Below are 21,272 nucleotides of genomic sequence, written 5' to 3' on the forward strand. Positions count from 1 at the left end.
CCTGTATCTAAAAGCTCTTGGGAAGTGAACTATCTTATGTATATAGATATTGGTATCTATATATAAATGACACAGTGAGTAGACCATTGGCTTGGGAATCAGGAAGATTCATCTTTGTGAGTTCAAATCTGGCCTTAGATACTTAGTAGTTATATGACTCTAAACAAGTCATTTAACCTGGTCTCCTTCAGTTCTTCATCTCTACAATGATATGGAGAATGAAATGGCAAACCACTCCAGTATCTTTGCCAAGAAAATCCCAAAAGGGGTCACAAAGAGTTGGACACAACTCTACTTAACAATATGTGTGTGCATATATGCATGTATGTATGTATATGTGTATGTAGACACGTGTATTTATAAAATCACACAAGTATACATCTAAACAGGTACACATGTATGTTACTTTATGGGCATATACTGTTTTTAAAACAATGTATATTTATATATACATACATATATATAGTATATTAAATGTCACATGTATATCCTATTGAGCAGAAACAACAAAAACTTGATATGGAAATGAAATTTTTTTCCTTTTTTTTTCCTTTTTTTTTTTTTTTTAACTGTATTTCTGTTCCTTTTTTGAACAAAAAAAACAGACTTCAGAGTCTAAATGCAGTCATCTGGGAAAGCTACCATACCTGGGATTATTAATAAATGTACTAATATTTGTGAGAAGGAAGGCTAGATAAATAAATACATTTAGCTTTATTGTGCTGGCAAAAGATCTTCAAATTCTATTTCTACTTTAGACTACTGGCACATGTTACAACCTCCTCCTCTACAGGTCCAGCTTAAGATATGGTTAATGATTTGACCAAGCTCATTGTTACAAAGGTTAGCAACCAAAAGGAGAGACAATTTCTTTGATACAGTCTGTTCTTCCCATTTCCTTAAAAGCACTGGTCTTGAAACAGGAAGCATGATGTGAGGGTAAGTGTTTGATGGTATATAGTCAAGAAAAATCTGAGTTGAAGCCATGGTTGCATAATGAGATCCTAATAAGCTTAGTGGTCCCACTGCTGTTTCTTGGGAAGTTGACATAGAACAAAATTATGACATAAAAGTAGATTGACTTCACTCCTATGGAATCATTTAACCCTTGGGAGCTAAGTTTGAGTATATGCCTGCAACTATTGGAAAAAGCAAGGTTTTTCTCCCCCCCCCCCCCAGAAATTGGTAGAAAGCAGGGGAGACCTATCTGGCCAGTCTTATTACACCTAGTAGATAGAAAAGTTCTTGTGGGCAGGGCCAATGTCTTTTTTTTTTTTTTTTTTGGTCTTTATTCATTTCAATGTATGGTACAGATACTGACATGCAGGCATTTAATACATGCTTGTTGAATTGAATCAAATTGACAATCCACCTTAAATCTAAAGTTCTCTTCCACAAGTGTAATTACAACAAACTAGAAAACAAAATGTTTAAGATATCAGGGAGGGGACAAGGTCACCTATAGTACTCAATGGACTAAAAGATTTTTATCCTGAGGAGAGCAAACAAAAGCCAGTGCAGATGCACACACACACACACACGCATGCACGCACACGCGCACACACACACACATGCATGCACGCAATAGGAAGAGGATTTTCACCATGTCAGTATCAAAAGGAGGACTAACTAGTGTATAAGCTTATGGACTGATCAAGAGGGGGCTGACTCAGACGAAGGCACGGTAGGCAACATCATTTATGAGTGTATTGGCACATTACTGCCAGGAAGAGATAGGAAAGGCCAGCAGCTGCATTAAAAAATTACTAAAAAACTAAACACTGGGAATTAGATCAATTCAGACAGATGGTTAACTTTCCCCACTGCTCTGCATTTTCAATTCCTGATCTGTTCCCAATTTCCAGCATGGAATCCTGGTTTTTACAGCTGATCTTTCCACTCATTTCAACCCCTTTCTTTTAGGGACTATGGATTATTTTAATAAATAAATAAATTTTATATTATATTATAAATATATTATATATTAATAATAATTAATTAATTATAGTAATGCTTTGCTTTCTTGTTCACAGTTGCTGACTTGATATCTCAGATCTATTTCTTCTGTCCCAAGGAGACACTGCTCTCCTCTCCCAACTTCTTTTCTAATCTGCCTATTCACTGATATTTGTCAGTCCTGTCAAGTAGGATGTGGCACCTTTTATAATTCAAGTATCTTGTGAGAGATTCTGTCACAGATATTTACCTATACACCAAAGGCAAGCTCACTGGGCAGAGCCTTAGAACTAAAAAGATATCTTAGTACCATGTCTAATTCAAAATTTCTTAAACTGTGAGTTGCTACTTCATATGGGGTCGCACAACTGAATATGAAGGTTTAAAAAACATTTGGCAACAGTAAAAGATATCAAATATTTCACCGAGATTTAATTCTTTAATCTCATTACTATACATATTTGCTTTTATCAATAAATAGAAAAATTATATGTTGACCAAAATTGTTTTAAAATAAATTTCTTTATAATTTGTTATCTGTAAGTATTTGATTTATAGACCCATTTTATATACCTATATACTTGGGGTTGCATCAAAATTTCTTGGGTGAAAAGGGATCATAACTAGAAAAAGTTTAAGAACCCCTAGTCTAGTCCAAGTCCCTTATTTAACAGATAAAGAGATAATAATAGCCAAAAAATAGTATTTTAATGTTTTGCAAAGTTCTTTGCACATGTTCTCTCATTTGAGCTTCACATCAACCCTGTGATATTGTTGTTGTCATTTTCAGTCATTGCAGTTTTCTTGGCAAAGATCCTGGAATGGTTTGCCATTTCCTTCTCCAGATTATTTTATAGGTGAGGAAACGGAGGTAAATGGGGTTAAGTGACTTGTCCAACGTCACACAGCTAGTTAGCACCTGAGGCCAGATTTGAACTCAGGAAGATGAGTCTTTCTAAGTTCAGGCTCATTACTTTGTTCATTGTGGTACCTGAATGTCCTGTATATTACTAACCCCATTTTGTAGATGAACACACTGTAATTGAAAGCATTTAAGCAAATTTTCAAGGTCATACAACTAGTAAATGTCTGAATTGATCTAGTCTTCCTAACTCTTGATAAAAATGAACGTGCCACATATACTTGGTGAGGCAATATTTACTCACCTGAAAGTTCTCTAAACTCACAAGTCCAATTCCTCTCACTAAGATGGCCACCAAGAGGCACTCTAAATCATTATATTCCATCCACTATGCAACCTATTTGAAATTGAATCTATGAGAGGGAATATAAGGCCTGGAGTCAAGAAGACCATAGTTCAAACCCAATTTCTGATATTAGCTATGTGATCATAACCTCTGATGGAGGTTATGGAGATCAAAGGAGATCAAAGATGGAAGGAACTTTTAAAATCACCTAACCTAACGCTCCCATTTTACAGAGGAATAGACTGAGTCCCAGAAAAGCTATGGGCAAGATTACATAGACTAGTAGAACCAGAATTTCAACTCCAATTGATGCCAAATGTTATCACTCTTTCCATTATACCACATTATGGGCTCACATATGCTGATTTTAAAGCACAGAACATTAGAATCTCTGTTTTTTAGGGCTGACATTCCTGCAAATCTTTTTAAAGGAAAAGCTTAAATGTAGTACTTAAAATGTAGTCTAAGAGTACACTAGAATCCTCCAACAAATCCACTGCAATCTACGTAAACACCTTATCTAGGAAGAGGTCAACTACACCTTTTGGACAAGGGGTGAGTGGAAATGAGAAAGGAAAAAGAGAAAACATTCCCTCCCTGTTACTTTCCCAATGTAACTATCCATACATATTCACATGGGATGAGAGAGCCCCAAAGAGGAAGAATAATTCTAATTTTCTTTATGATCTGTGAGTCCGTTGCATCCTCTGTATTTTCTGTGAGGTAAAATAAAAACAGTCTTGTACCTGACATATGAGAAAATGATGAAGAATATGTATGTAGTATGGATCCAGATTTCTTAGCAAGTCAACAAACATTTATTAAGCACCTACTATGTTCCAAGTGAAGTTTTAAGCCTTAGAAATTAGTTATATTCATGGATTTTTCTAGTGTAAACTTTGTATAGGCAGTGAGGTGACACAGTAGGTAGAAAACTATGCCTAGAGTCAGGAAGACATTTTTCTGAGTCCAAATCTGACCTCAGACATTTATTAGATGGGTGACCGTGGGTAAATTACTCTCTTTGCCTCAGTTTTCTCATCTGTAATATGAGTTAGAGAAGAAAATGGCAAATCTCTCTAATATCTTTGCTGAGAAAAGTCCAGATAAGCTCCAAAGAGGTGAATATGACTGAAAATGAATGAACAACAGGTCTAAAGATGTAAAAAGTACCATTTTTTTGAAGTAATTATTTGAAACTAGTCCTGTACTATTGTGGTGCCTATTGGTTTCACAACTCATTCCACATTCTTTGTGGTAACTACATTATAGTTTCTCTTAATGCTTCATATAACTCTAGTTATTCTACTCTCCTTCCTCAAATTTTCATGTATATACTCATCCATTTATACAAGGTATCCCTCCCTTAACAGAATGTAAGATCTTTATAGGTTGGAATTATTTTTCCATTTTGTTTTCATATTATCATTGCTTAGTATAGCACCTTGTACATAGCAAGTGCTTAATAAATGTATGTTAGTTTTTTATATATATGTACATACACACATACATATATATATATATTTTAAAATAAATGGATATTAGTTTAGATTGGATCAAGACTGTGAAAAGCCATCACTGCTCCCTTCCTTTGTTATACACACCTTCAATTCCTTTGAACAAAAAGTCAGTCTGATAAACTTTTTACCCATTATATATAATGTAAATGCTAGGAATAGGGGGATATGAAGTTTAACAGATTACAGTATTTCTTCTACCAGACACTGTACTAAGCACTTTAAAAATATTATCTAATTTGATCCTCACCACAACCCTGCAGAGTAAATGCTATTATTATCATCTTCATTTTATAGTAGAGGAAGACAAGGTAGACTTATTCAGGGTCATTCAGCTTATTAAAAGTCCAAAGCTGTATTTGAACTTAAATCTTCTTGACTCAGGTTCAGTACTCTATCCATTGAATCACCCAGCTGCCCCAGGGAGCTTCCAGTCTAATAATGTGACATGTACCTAGCATATAAAATAGTGTAAAAGTAAAGGCTGGGTACAAACAAATGCTCTACCAGAGTTCTGAGAAATTAATGATTACTTCTGGTTGGCAATGTAGGAAAATTACAAAGAGATAGAAACTTAGAAAAACTTTGAAGGAAAGATAGTATGTCCAAGAGTAGAGAAGGATGCCAGCCAAATCATAATGGTAAGAAATATAAGGATATATTTGAAGATTATCAAGCAATTATATTGACAAGGATATAGGGTACATGATGTAAAGGAATCTCCTTTTAATTTTTTTTCCATTGGTCATGATTTGGTCCCACCCTTTATTTCCATTAAATTGATTTTATTCTTGTCTCTCCTTCAATTTCTTGGACAAATTTCCCATTAGACTATGAACTCCTTGAGATCAAAGACTGGCTTTTACCTTTCTTGGTATCCAGGGCATTTAGCACAATGCCAGGTAGACAGTAAGAATTTGTTGAATAACTTCCCATATAAGAATTCTCTACTTACTAATACAGAACTTAGTAATCAAACCTATTATACTTTGTTCAGTTCAGATTTGTGTCTCATACATACCATACCATTGAGAAAGAGAGAAGCACTAAAATGACCACAGCAACCACGGATCCCAATCCAACACCCATCATTTGTAGCAAACTGAAAGAGGAATCTGAAAGACAAAAGGCACACATTCAGTTGAACATCAACTAAATATATAAAAATGTAGTATGTTTCTCTAATGACTCAAGAGAAGGAATTCAGTTATTGAAGAGAAAGAAGTACAAGTACTCTCAAGAAACTTATTATGTAACTGAGGACACAACAAATAATGAGATTATTTTTCAAACACAAACATATATATTAAAATAATCTTTCAAAGTTTCATCTTGGGATATAAATGTTCCAATATTGCCAACATAATTAAAATATTTTTGGAGCATTTCTTTGGGAATTGTGCTAAGTATTATAGTCTATATTAATCCCCCTACAAAAAACAAGACTTTTGAGTGCAAAAATAATGCTTTATCTCCCCCAAGAGTGCCTATTATAGCGCTCCATGCAGTGTGTGCTTAATAAAAATTGCATTTTCTTCTCAAAATGGCAAGCAGAAGAAATAGAACATCACAACTCTCTCATAACTCTAGCAAGAATAAAAATAGAAAATGAAAATGAAAAATGACCAAGAAACTACAGTAAATGCATTTGGTTAGTTAAGGTCTGCCTATATATACTATGAAAGATGTTTACCCAAAAAGAGCCCAGCCTGGAAGTCCCTTGACAATATACAAAAGCCTTTTAGCATATGGATCAGGAATAAGCCAAGAACTATACTCTAAAAGTCATGAAACTATCCAAACCCTTTGATTTTGAGATACTAAAAGTCTGTATACCAAAGTGACTGAGAATAGGAAAAAAAAAGGCTCATAAGTACAAATACATTTATAGAAGCTCTTTTTGTTACAGCAAAGAACTGGAAATACATACTAACAGGGAAATAGCTAAATAAAATTATAGTATGTAAATATTTATCAAATGCCTATTATGTGACAGTAAAAGTATTTTTCTACAAAACCATTAGCTATAAGATTGCCTCATCAAGTTGTCTTCAAGGTCTACACCTTTAGTTTGGCAAGATCTCAAGGGTTACTCCAATTATGTAGCTTAAACTTTGTTCTTCTCCCACAGTCACCTGTTAGAATCATACAAGATTTCTTGTAAGTTCAACTACAGAGATGACTGTTTTGTATTTCTTTCTTCAATATCTGGGGCAATGATTTTGTTTATAGCAGGAACTTAAAAAATGTCTGTTCTAACTATCAAACGATACACCAACAGTCATAACCTTAGTAATAACATCAAGTTAAGCATTAAAATGGAAAATTTATGCTCTCCAAAGGTGTTTGCTAATGGTTTGGAGGATGTGCTACATGAGATGCAAATATGTCCTCTAGATGTACTGACTGTATCATGTCTGATGATATCATATGACTTCTTCAATAAGATAAATGAATATTAAAGAGAAAACCGAAGAATCCACACAGAAAAAACCAAATGGATGTACATGACCATGATATGTCTGATGTTAATCCAATAGCATATATATTTGGTAGTGGTGCTAAAAATATTAAATAATCTACAACTGGGTCTAGAAGTGATCTGGAAGAAGAGGATAGAGTGAATTAAATTTGGGAAAATCCCTAATAACTCTTTATTGTTAAAATCCATCTTTTCAATATAAATATTTTTCTGGCAATGTGGTATGCTACCAATCTTGGAACATCACAATCTCCAAAGCAATAGTTCTCAAATTATAGTTCAGGAACTCCTTTGTTTTAATTTTTCATCATTTGGTATATATCTTGCTGTTTTGAGGTGATGAGATTGTGTTTTAACTTAAATAGGTATTAAGTCAGCCAGCATGTTGTTGAGGAAAATACAAGAACATATTTCAGGCTCTGAAATGCATGTAGAAGTGCTAATTCAATGAGAGTAAATGAACATTCTGAGTAGATGTATCAAGAGAAGAGGACAAGGATGAGGACATATGTAGTCTTGGGGAATCCTCATAGTTAAATATTAAATAAAATGGTCAGCAAAAGATCATAGGTTTAAAGCTAAGCAAGCCCAACAGATTATCAAGGCCATCCTCTTCAATCTACAAATGAATTTGAAGACCAGAAAAGTTAGTTGATTTGCCCAATATCATACAAGTAGAACGGGACATAGGAGAGATGCAAACTAAGGACTTCTGATTCCAGAATTAGTGTTTTCTCCATGGTTCCACATTGCCCCAAATGAAAAAAAGAAACAATTAGAAAAGTAAGATGGAGAAAGGATAGATAATATAAAAATCAGAGAGGAGACACATTCAAGAAGCAGAGAGTGGCTAATAGTACATAAACACTAAACAAATGAGATTAGCAAAAGGATGTTTGGGTTTGATTAAAAGGAGTCAGTGACTATGTGAAGAGACTTAATTCTTTTTAAATAGAGAGTAGCAGAATCTTAGAGTTGAGACATCTTTAGAAGCCTGTATAAGAATTGTTCTATAATATATACCTTAATACTTATGTAATCATACAAATTTTCTTTCCCTGGCTTCCTTTAACACTTAGTTCAAATGCTATCTTCTGCAAGAGCCTGTTCTGATTTTCATTCGTGGGGCATCTCCATTCATTGCCAGTTCTTTCCTCTGGAATTGCCTTCTGTTTACATTGTATGTATCTTGTGTGTAGCTATTTATATCTTGTCTCCCTCATTAGGAGATAAGCTTCTTGAGGACAAGGAAAATTTCCTTCTTTTTGTATCCTTCATGTTTAGTAATATGTATACATAGTAGCCACTTAATAAATGCTTATTGACAGACTCAATGATTACAGATCTCCAGTGACTGATAACCTGTAACTTCCCAAGACAACTCATTCCCCTTTTGAATAGTTCTAACTTTTAGGAAGTTTTCCCTTATATCAAATGCAGAATTTCTCTCTTCATAACTTCCATATATGGTTCTTACTTATGTTCTTTGTTGCCAAGCAGAATAAATCTAATCTTTTTTTCATGTAATAGCCTTTTCAGATTACTACCGCAATGTCAAAGGGAAAACTGTACCTTTTTTTGATTGTTATTTCTCTTGCCTCCTATATGCCTGAAGTATATTTGACCCTCTGGTAGGGTAGTAGTTTTGACCCTCTTTTGAAGTAACTACTTTTGAAGTACTTTTGACCCTCTTGTTAGAAATATTTAGAAGTCCTCTATTTCATTAAAGATCTATTTTCCTCTATGTGAATTATACTGTTTTTCTGAATATATATATTGATTTGGTTGTCATACATAAGGATTTAGTCCTTATACCTGCCTGGAATGAAATTCCTAGATTTATCCCAAGTTTGATGCTCCTCTGAGCCTATCTTCTGCCAGTATAGGGTTTCCAGATTTCCTGCAGTGAGTGATACTCTCTAGATCTCTGTCCTGCTATAGGCCATGTTGCTCCATATTTCACCTTCTATCTATCACAACTTGTTTTTGCTCAACACCACAAGATTCTGGCAGTCTTTTGGCATAGTCTTGGACTGAATGAAGGAGTTTATAGCTGATTCCTTTTAATTGTCTTCATCCTTGTTCTTTCTGATATATTTTTGGATCTCTGCTAGGGTATCTTTGGGAGATATGGCTTCTTGTAAATCTAACACAGTACCATCTTCCCATATTTCCCAAATTTAGGAGATTATCAACTACTGGAAATTCATGATCATAAGCTAAACAACTCAGCTTTCAGCCTTTTAATGGCATGACTTATGTTTAAAAAGAAAACTTTAGTAGTCTTACCTAATAGCCCAAACTTTTGGTAACAAAGGTGAATCCCACCATTACCAGCAATATACTAACAAGGCCCATATATTCACAACTCTACTCAAGTATGGGGTTCATGGCAAAAGACTTCTCTGAAATGATTACATTGGTCTCAGGTAATGCTGATGCATTTTGGAAGAAGCAAGGGACCTTTCTTAATGGCACCCCTGAAACATTCTAAGAGCACAAACTGTAACTTGACTATTTATAGTCAAGTGTCTGTTAAAAAGAGAACCTAAAAACTTGAAATCAATAGTCCAGTGACTTAAGGAACCAGCAAAAATCATGATGACGTACCTATATTATTGAGACCTGGTCTTATAACACCTGGGAGAAAACCTATCTTGAATCGAGTTTATTTGCTGTAAATGGCTCAAATCCAATTTAATTTCCAAGCTGCACCTGCATCTCTCATGGGACCTCTACCCCCCTTTCAAGTTGACTTGGCTGAGCTTCTAATATCTTGTCTAAAAGCAATTAAAGTGAGTCTAGAAATGTCAAGGGATTCTTTGCAGTGCCTCTGGAAAAAAAAAAAGCATCTCCAAACTAAACAATTGAATAACAGACATTATGAGAAGTCATTCCTGTTGAAAAGTCCTTGTAAACACCTGGGCCCCAAATAGTACCAAAACAGGAAGAAACTTGTATGACAAGTTCTTTTCATTTAGTGATTTTGATTCTATTTCATTTAGTAATTTTAAAATGTTTAGCATCACAAAGATCTGGTTCTTTTAGAAACCAAGCTGTAAAATCAAGAAATCATTTACTTTATTAAGTGAATAAGTTTGAAATGAGTGACACATTCAGGGATTTTCCATGTATCCATTTGATTGGGGAATTCAGAGAAGCTTGGAGGTCTATACACCTAGGTCATGTGGCAAAGCTCATCAACATTAGTATTTAGAGAATAGTAGGATGTATATTAAGGATGTAATGAGAATCCTGAATCTAAGTGAAGAAAAGTATAAGAGTATAGAGAGACTAGGGACCATGAGAAAACCCTGGAGTATCCTTAAGATTTGAAGAAAGACAATGGCCTTTCTCTAGGCATAAAAGAAAGCAATGTTAACTTAAGTTGAATTAGGAAGTACCAATGAAGTATAATTAGTACACATGAGTTGTAACTTTCATTTACTATTCCAATATATTATTCTGATTGTGAAAATAAAATAGAAATCATTTCTTTTTTTAAAGCAAATTGTTTAATCCCTCTGCTGAGTTTTTGTATTTCCTTAAAAAATTTAACACTCATAAAACATAACTCAGAGTTTTTGTGAGGTTTAACTGAGATAATGTCAAATGTTTTTAAAACCTTTAAAGTCTACATAAATAAAAAAAGTATTACTTTTAAAAATCAATCAATACATGTCCAATGTCTTAAATATAAGGGAATGAAAGTTTATTTAGCCAAGGCATAGGCCTAATTATGAGACAAAACATGTATTGAGTTGTCTATCTTGAGAATCTACATGTCTGGAACCTTGAAGTTACAAGATAAACAGTCATTTAAGATTCACTCCAACTTCTGTTAACAGCAGTTACTAATTGTAAATGTGACAAGTCAGAAAAAACTGGAGTGAATGGGGTGGAGGACATATAATATGCTTCAGTGATTTGGATGTAAATATGGATTTATTAGTCAATAATTGGAGAAATAGGAACACATGAATTTTTCTATGATTATAGGACAAATGTAAGTTACCTGATCAACAAAAGAGAATCTGGTTATTAAGCTTAAGCTAAGGTGAGGACAATTCCTAGAGAGGAACAGTCTAAATTCAAAAAGATAAAAGAAAGATGAAATGGCAGAATTAGTGTTATAGAGAGGTCAAGATATTACTGGGAATAGGTTCAATTGAGGAAAAGAATAGCTTAGAAGCAAAAAATTAGAGATGTTACCCAGCAGATCAACTAGTCTGATCATGCTCAGTGAGCTGTTAGAAAAGCACAGCATGGACCAGTTCAACTTAGCAATGGATGCAAATATTTAACAGAAAGGTTATGTTCATCAAGGACACATTTTATTAGCAGCCAGAGAAGAAAGGCGCCATTGACATTTGAATGCCTCAGTTGGAAATTATTCGTATCACTAACTGTTTCTCATTTTTGTTTTTCCCTGCCAAGTTTATATTAATGTGTACTCACTTTTTCCCCACAGATAGTGCTTTGGTAGGAGATTGTGACCCAGATTTATGTATAGACTATGATGTATTTATTATTCATCTACTTATCATATGAATCTCTATTATATTATTATTATTATTATTATTATTGCTCTCATCTTATTCTTAAGTAAACGGTTATATGTGAGGTCTAAATTATCATCATGATTAGTGGATAAATGGAAGTTGCTGAAATGATCTAAGAAAAATAATGTATGTGGGATTCTGAATTAGTTAAAAGTTTGCAAGTCAGCTTCCAGCTCATTCTCTTCCTTTGACTTTCCTGTAGGGCAAGTAGCATTCTGTTATTAAACTTCCCATATTTTGATGGAGGTAATTCTGAAACTCTCCTTAGAGCAGGACCCAACTAGACAAATCTAGTCCCCTGGCCACCTCTTTCTCTTTGTGGTTCCTTTTCTGAATAAACTGAACATCTTTCTCAAATTATGTATGTTTGAAATTAGAAGAACATAGGATAGTTTGCCTCTCAGATTTGTGGAGGAGGAAGGAATTTGTGACCAAAGAAGAACTAGAGATAATTATTGATCATACAATAGATAATTTTGATTATATTAAGTTAAAAAGTTTTTGTACAAACAAAACTAATGCAGACAAGATTATAAGGGAAGCAATAAACTGGGAAAACATTTTTATATTCAAAGGTTCTGATAAAGACCTCATTTGTAAAATACATAGAGAATTGATTCAAATTTATAAGAATTCAAGCCATTTTTAAATTTGTAAATGGTCAAAGTATATGAACAAATTTCAGATGAAGAAACTGAAACCATTTCTAGTCATATGAAAAGATGCTCTAAATCACTATTGATCAGAGAAATGCAAATTAAGACAATTCTGAGATACCACTACATACCTGTCAGATTGGCTAAGATGACAGGAAAAGATAATGATGAATGTTGGAGGGGATGTAGGAAAACTGGGATACTGATACATTGTTGGTGGAACTGTGAATGGATCCAACCATTCTGGAGAGCAATTTGGAACTATGCTCAAAAAGTTATCAAACTGTGCATACCCTTTGATCCAACAGTGTTTCTACTGGGCTTATATCCCAAAGAGATCTTAAAGAAGGGAAAGGGATCTGTATGTGCAAAAATGTTTGTGGCAGCCCTTTTTGTAGTGGCAAGAAATCAATTGGAGAATGGATGAATAAATTATGTATGTGAATGTTATGGAATATTATTGTTCTGTAAGAAACGATCAGCAGGATGATTTCAGAGAGGTTTGGATAGGCCTACATGAACTGATGCTAAGTGAAATGAGCAGAACCAGGAGATCATTATACATGGCAAGAACAAGAGTATATGATGATCAATTCTGATGGATGTGGCTCTCTTCTACAATGAGAGGATTCAAACCAGTTCCACTTGTTCAGTGATGAAGAGAGCCATCTACACCCAGAGAGAGAACCATGGGAACAGAGTGTAGAACACAACAGCATTCTCACTCTCCATGTTGTTATTTGCTTGCATTTTGTTTTCTTTCTAGTTTTTCTTTTCCTTCCTTCTTGATCTGATTTTTCTTGTACAGCAAGATAACTATATAAATATGTATACATATATTGGATTTAACATATATTTCAACATATTCAACAATATGAGACTACTTGCCAGCTGAGGGCGGGGAAGGAGAGGAAAATTTGGAACAAAAGATTTTGCAAGGCTCAATGTTGGAAAAATTGCCCATTCATATGCTTTGTAAATAAATAAAATAATTTTTAAATAATTATATATTTTTGTTCAAAAGTTTGGAAATCCTGTGAGGAAAATTCTGTCAGCAAGGGAAGTTTCTGTAAGGGGGATGACAACTACAGACCAAGTCCTTAACCTTGAAGTTAAGTAACCTTAACAGAAGACTTGGAATGTTATCCATATATCTTCAAGGTATACCTGTAGATAGGACTAGCACTGTTATCCCCATTTTAGAGATGTGGATTGCATTCCAGATCATCACAATAAAGCTAGTATTGAAATAAAGTAAGTCATAAGAGTTTTTGTTTTTTCCATATATATAAAAGTCATATTTATACTATACAGTTGTCTATTAAGTGTACAATTCTATTATGTCTTTAAAAAATGCATATACCTTAACTAAAAAATACTGCTAAAAATACTAACCATCATCTGAGCCCTCAGCAAGTCATAATCTTTTTGCTGGTTGAGGGTCTTGCCTTGATATTGATATCTACCAATTGATGAAGGTAATGATTGCTAAAGATTGGGATGACTGTGGCATTTTCTCAAAAATAAGGCAGTAATGAAGTTTGCTTGCTTCTTTCTTTCACTTAAACACTTAGAGGTCATTGTAGAGTTATTAATTAAGTTAAGTCATATCTTAGGGATTAGAGAAACCCATGGAGAGGGAGAGAGACAGAGTGGCCAGTAGGTGAAAGAATGAGAACACACACAATATTTAGTCTTATATGAGTACAACTAGGGTTGCCCCCAAACAATTACAATAGTAATAGCAAAGTTCAGTGATAACAGATTATTAAAACAGATAAAATAATAATGAAAAGTCTGAAATATTGTGATGATTATCAAAATTTGACCAAGACATGATATGAGTACATGCTATTGGAGATATAGTGACAACAGACACTGGGTTGCCTTAAATCTTCAATTTAAAAAACACACTATCTATGAAGGGCAAAATTTCACAAGGTGATTGTGGAGAAAGGTTTGATAATCTGCAAAGCACAACACAAGTGTGGATTATTACTGTTATAATACTTGATTTATTATTATCAGACTCCTCACTATTCTTTTTTTTTTCTGGAAACAATCAGGATTAAATGATTTACATAGGGTCACACAGCCACTAAGAGTCTCAGGCAAGATTTGAATTCAAATCTTTCTGATGCCAGAGCTGGTGCTCTACTCAATGTATCACCCAGTTGCCCCAATCTTCACTTTTCTAAAGTTCAGAGCAGTTAGGAACTTGAGTCACATACAGTTAAGTGACAGAGTTATAAACTGAACCCCCATCTTCTGAATCTATATTCAGTGGTTCTTTGCTTCCTTACCCCATACTGCATTATTTTTATCAGAATTCTTTCCAGCATTAGAAAAAAAACAAAAGTTGGGCCAGAACTTGCAAAGGGGATCCATATTAGCCTTGAATTTCTCCAAGTTTGTCTCACAAAACCATTGATCTGCACCATAGATTTAGGACTAGAAGGGATTTTAGAAGTCATTTATCTGATCCACCTTCTTCATTTTATAACTGAGGAAATGAGGCTCAGAGAGGTTAACTTCATAGGTCCATAAAGTTACAGAATTGTAAAAGTAAATTGTAAAGTGAGCACTAGAAGCCTGATTTTCCTATTTTTTCCCCCAAATCTGGCTCTCTTCTTATTGTACCAAGATACTTTCCTAGTAAGAGTGATGTCAAAGAGAAAGAAGTGGACAATGATAATAACAGCAATAGCTAATACGTATATTTAAAATTGACACACAAAACATTTCTTCCCCTAAACAAGAGCATATCATAAGTATATACTCAGTAATTAACTGTGCTTTTTTCGAAGGAGAGAATACCAGGAAGGAAGGAGAGGAGCAAATCATGAAATGTTTCATGCCAGATGTGACATAGGAGCTGTGCTTTGGAGGAAACCAGGGATTCTGAGGCCAAGGTCAGGGGTTGGGGTTGGGAAAGTGTATGTGCCAGGAGTTGGGGAGGGAAGGAGCACTATTTGCACAAAACCCAGGAAATTCTTCTATCCCAGTCTGAACTAGTTTTAAACATGCAGAACAGCTACTACTAAGAAAATCACGTCACAAAGACACAATAAGTGCTCAGAATTGCTTTTTTTTTATTGGCTATGCTATTTCACATCCAACTAGAAAGGCCCAAATGAAATGAAGAAACTCCCTAAAATAATTCTCTACCAATTTCATGCCTGAAAGCCAAAGTCTTTTCAAGGAAATCCTTTGGGTGTAACTAAATTTCCCAGATGAATCAGATTCTGTCCCTCTTCAACCCTTACTGTAAGTACCTCTGTGTAAATGCATAACTTGCAGCAATTAAGCTGGCACTTGTGGCTATAAATGGGCTTGTCCCATTGGCAGGAATATTGGGAGTGGGAGTGGAGGGGAAGATGAGGAAAGAATGAAATGCAGGAAAAGAAGCAGCAAATGGCCTTACCTTTCACTTCAGCCCAAACTACACAGGATTGTCTTCTCACCTGCAAAGGAAAAGGACAATTATTGTCCCCAGAAATAATGACCACATTATACGTGTTTCTCTGGAATTGAGAGGCAAGGCAGATTCAACAAGAGTTAAATAATCCCTCAATGTATGTATGCAATCATGGGTATGTGTGTCTCCATGAAGAGTATAGTCAGATCCAGAGTGGAAATGTATCAGACTTGGAGTCAGAGAACCTGAGTTTAAATCTTAGCACTAAATACCTCAGTGCCTATGTGGCCTTGGACAAAACACTAAACTGCTTAGAGCTTTTTTGTGGCATGAGGGATAGGATGGAGAGGCCCTCAGTTCAAAACCTGATTGCACCTTCCTACTTATATGACTTTAGGGAAACAGCCTCACTTGTGCACTTGCAAAATAAGTGGGTTGAGACTTAGATGAACTAAGCAGTGAATTGAGAAAGAACCAAGAGAACATTGTACACAAAAACAGTAAGATTATGTGATGATAAATTGTGATGGACTTGGCTCTTTTCAACAATGAAATGAGTCAAGAAAATTCCAATAGACTTGTGATGGAAAGTGCCATCCACATTCAGAGAGGCAACTATGGAGACAAAATGTGGATCAAAGGATAGTATTTTCATCTTTTGTTTTTGTTGTTTGCTTATTTTTTTCCTTCTCATATTGTTTTTTTCCTTCTTGATTTGGTTTTTTGTGTGTGCTGCATGATGAATATGGAAATATATTTAGAAATATTACACATGTTTAATTTAGAGCAGATTGTTTGCTGTCTTGGGAAGTGGCAGGGGAGAGAGGGAGAAAAATTTGGAATACAAGGCTTTAAAAAGGTGAATATTGAAAACTATCTTTGCATGTATTTGGAAAAATAAAATACTATTTTTTAAAAGTGGGGGAGGGGGTTGACCTCTAAGGTCCCTTCTGCCTCAAAAATTATGATCCTCTTACTTGTATATGAGATACCAATTTCAGAATGCCCCACCACTGTTGTACTTCTGCCTAGTAGAAATAACTGATACTACTTTTAGATGTTTCTAAAAATCATTAAAGAAAAAGAAAAATAACCTGTATATTCTAAAATATTTATAGCAGCTCTCTTTGTTCAGTTCTCTTTATGGTGGCAAAGAACTAGAAAATGTAAGGATGCCTGTCAATTGGGGATTGGTTGAACAAGTTGTGGTATATGATCATGATGGAATACTACTATGCTATTAGAAATGAAGAGCTTGATGATTTTTGAAAAACATAGAAGATTTGCACAAAATAACAAAGAATGAAATGAACAGAATAAGAGAATCTTTTATACAGTAACAGCAATATTGCTTTAAAAATAATTTTGAGTACTAAATCATTTTGACTATTATTAAACTATAAATTAATCCAAAATAACTATAAAAAACCTATGAAGGAAGATACTATCTGCATCCAAAGAAAGAATTGATAAATAGAAGTATATATATGTATATATATATATAATAATTTTACATATATATGTATTTACACATGTGTATATACACACATACATATATATATATACACAAACACATAATTGTGTCTAAAGATAGACATCTCTAGAATGGGGAAGAAAGGAAGAAAGAAAGGAAAAAAAGTTATATGCTAATTTTATTCTGAATTTTTTCTGATCTTATTCAGTCTTCCACACAGCTGAGGTTCTTAGCTCTTACTTTACTGAGGAAAATTGAGCCCATTAACCATGACTTCTAATTTTTCTCTTTGATTTCTCAAAACCCTTTAATATCAGCTCTACTTTCCTAGCTGACTCTTCTTCTCTCTAAGGCAAAGTCCTCTTATATATACCCCTAATTTCATTCTTTTCTGTCTTTCTCAGAAGATTGATCTTTTAATCTTTCCATATCAATAGGGAATGGCCTTTTACATTTTTCTTTTTTGGAATTTCTAGCACTTTAGCTTAGTGACTGGAACATATAAAGCATTTAATAAATGCTTTTTGACTGATTAACTGAACTATTTATTGCTTCCTTTCTTATTGTTTTCAAATATACCCAAATTTCTTTCATCCTTAAAATATATATATAAAAATAATATATATATATATATATATATATATATATATATATATATATATCCTCCTCATCACTCCTTTTTTTTTTTTGCCTATTTGATTTCTTTTGCTTTCTCAAAATCCACAGAATGCTCTTAACTCCCTTGTGGGAATTCCATAATGTTCCATCCTTGGTCCTCTTCCCTTGTTGACCTCATCAATTCCTTTGGGTTTAATTATCATTTCCATATAGATATATCCTCCAACCCACAAATCCCTCCAGAGTTTTAGTTTTAGAACGCCAATTATCTATTAGACATTTCAGACTGGATGTTCCAGAGACATCTCAAGCCTAACATGTCCAAAGAAATAAAAAAATTTTCTTTTTTTTTTTTTTTTGGTAAAAATAAAACATTAAATTACAAAAAGATCACTCAAATACAAATAAAGTGAGGGGGAAAATGTAACAATCTAGCAGGTAACTTATAACAAAGTTCAATTCAATGAGGATTTGTTGAACATTTTCTATATTCCAGATGTTGATGTTGATGTTGATGATACAAAGACAAAAAAAATGAAAATCAGTTTTTATGCTCAAGGATCAAAGTAAAGTAAATAGAAATAAGAGAACAATAGATACAAGAATTACAATAATGTAAACGAAACTCACTCTCAAAGACAGCATAACAGTTTGTATAATTGTAATGACCAATAATGGATGTAGTTGGTTATCCAAAGAGGAATATGGAATAATGAAAAGAATACTGGATTTGAAATCAAAGACTGTAGATTTGAATTCTGATTCTGTTAATGCTGTGTGATTTTTACCTTTGACCTAACCTTGACCTCAGTTTTCTCATCAGGTCTTTTTTCCCCCAAAGTTTATGCATTTTAATTTACTTATCTTTTTTTTTATTATTATTATAGCTTTTTATTTACAAGATATATGCATGGGTAATTTTCTAGCACTGACAATTGCAAAACCCTTTGTTCCAAAAAAAATTTTCTTTATCTCATTTTCAAAATATCCACCCAAACCTCCCTATTCTGTAGAAAGTCTCTTTTAGTCTCTCAGGTTCATAACTTAAGTTTTATATTCATCTCATTCTCCTTCCTCTTTCATATCCAATTACTTGCCAAATCTTGCAGTTTCTTTCTCTACCATATCTTTTGTATCTGACCCCTTTTCTTTTCTCACCTTCTCAATTCAAGTTCTTCTCTCTTACCTAATTTTCTCATAAATGGCCTCCCCACCACAAATCTCTCCCTATTCAATTCCATTTCCCTTAAGCCCAGACCCTACTCAGTAAACTCCAATGGCAACCTAATTCTTCTAGAATAAAATATAAATGTCTCTTTTAACTTTTAAAACTCATCACAATCTGCCCCAACCTACCTTTCCAAATTCATTGTACATCATCTCTCTGTTGTAATCCAGCCAGATTGACTTTTCTTCTATTTCTCATACACCTTTCCAACTCTAATCACTATGCCTTGTCATTGTCCAGCCCCATGGCTGGAATACATTTTCTCCTTATATTTGCTTCAAAGGATTCTTTTTCTTCAAGATATAGTTCAAACAGCTTTTTCTACAAGATACCTCCTCTAATGTTCCCCTTTCTATCTGGTGTTCCCCTTGTCTTAAATGTCCATATATTTGTTTTTCAATTTCTAAATGTACTTATACATGTACTTGTTAACTCTTGTTTGGAATATAAGATCTTTGAGGGCAGGTCTGTTTCATTCTTTGTATTTGTATCTCCAATACCTATGCCTATGTCCAGTACCTGACATATAATGAGAGCTTAAAAAATGCTTGTTTGACTTTTAATAGAAATTAGTGTTTTATGTCATCAGTTAATACCGTAAATGATACTAGTTTTTTTGTAAATATGATCAATTATGCTTATTATTTTCCTAATATTTAGTCAATCCTATATATCTACTATAAAACTAACATGGTTAAAGTGAATAATTTTTTCAATATGTTTCTGAATCCTCATTACTAATATTTTATCCAACATTTTTGCATGTATACTCATATATATATAACATCTCCTTTCTAAGCTTTATCCTCATCTAGTTCAGGTATCTGAACCAAATTTATCTAATAAAAAGAGTCTGGTAGAATTCTTTCTTTATCTATTTTTTTTTGCAAACTGTATAATATCACAATTAATTATTCTTTGAATATTTAACAAGATTCACTTATAAATGCATCTGGGTGTCTTTTCCTTAGTGAATTTATGGTTTGTCAATTTCCTTTTCTAAGGCTGGGTTGTTTAAATTTTTATTTTTCATTTTCTTAACCTAAATATTTAAAATTTTAAATATTCTTCTAATTCATTTACTATAGCATTTTTGCTGGCATGTTATTATTATTATTTTTGTTTTTGTTTTTGTTGCTAAGGCAACTGGGGTTAAGTGACTTGCCAGGGCCATACAGCTAGGAAGTATTACGTGTCTGAGAACAGATTTGAACTCAGGTCCTCCTTACTTCAGAGCTGGTACTCTATCCACTGTGCCACCTAGCTGCCCCCAAAATGAATTATTTTTAATCCTTGACTATTTATTTGGTATCCTTTATTTTAGGAATTATCAAATGAGCTAAGGATTTTTCTGTTTTATTAGTCTTTTCAAACAACTACCCCTAGTTTATTAATAAAATAAATTTTGTTTGTTTTTCAGCTTTATCTATTTTTATTATCTATATTTTAACTTTGTTTATTTGAATTTTTTAAACTACAACTCCCAAGGCATAAAAAAAATCTCATCCTATACCTATCTTTGCATTAAAGCCATTGGAATAATAAGACATATATTAGTTTGGTTTGGAAGATCTCATTAAGTTCTTCATAGAACTCTATTTTCTGCACACGGCACATAATATTTGATTAGCTGTATGGAGGCTTGTTTTCTTGTTTCAGAAAGAAATTACCCAGGGGTAGATGAAAGGAATGAAAGAAGAGAAAAGAAATCGAAGAGGCACCGGCCCCCAAAACATAGATAGTGAATATATTGTGTACAACATCACCAGAATCACATTTGACTCGTTTGCAGTTCAGAAGAACCTGCAAAAGCTTGTATTTTCTAGAATCATTTTTGAGAAATAAAAACAGTGCAGAAGGACTTTTGTGGGGAACTGAACAATATCATGTGCATGCACATACTCCCCCCCCCCCCAATACATTATACCCTAATAGACAGGAAATGTTTTTGTGTGTTAGACTGGTGAGATCAAAAGTTACAACCATTACCCAATTAGAAAAGGAGATAAAGATGAGGATCTAGGATTTACAATCCATCCTGTCTAAAGCATTCAGAAAAACAGGAAATGTTTGAAAGTTAAGGCAAGGACTCTATCATAATTTCTTAGTCATGTTTAACTGAAACTGCTCTTCGCAGGCCAAAACAGCTCAGA

At 33.7% G+C, this 21,272-nt stretch overlaps 1 protein-coding gene across 1 annotated transcript in view; it reads right to left on the reverse strand.

The window, feature by feature from the left end:
* Positions 1-21,272, reverse strand: part of SUSD1 (sushi domain containing 1) — a 283,693-nt gene that overhangs the window by 18,332 nt on the left and 244,089 nt on the right. Inside the window, 2 exon segments of the mRNA XM_051961204.1 lie at positions 5,703-5,796; positions 15,806-15,845. Of these exon segments, the coding sequence (XP_051817164.1) occupies positions 5,703-5,796; positions 15,806-15,845 (134 nt within the window).

Source organism: Antechinus flavipes, chromosome 1 (assembly GCF_016432865.1).
Source record: "Antechinus flavipes isolate AdamAnt ecotype Samford, QLD, Australia chromosome 1, AdamAnt_v2, whole genome shotgun sequence".
NCBI classification, from domain to species: domain Eukaryota; kingdom Metazoa; phylum Chordata; class Mammalia; order Dasyuromorphia; family Dasyuridae; genus Antechinus; species Antechinus flavipes.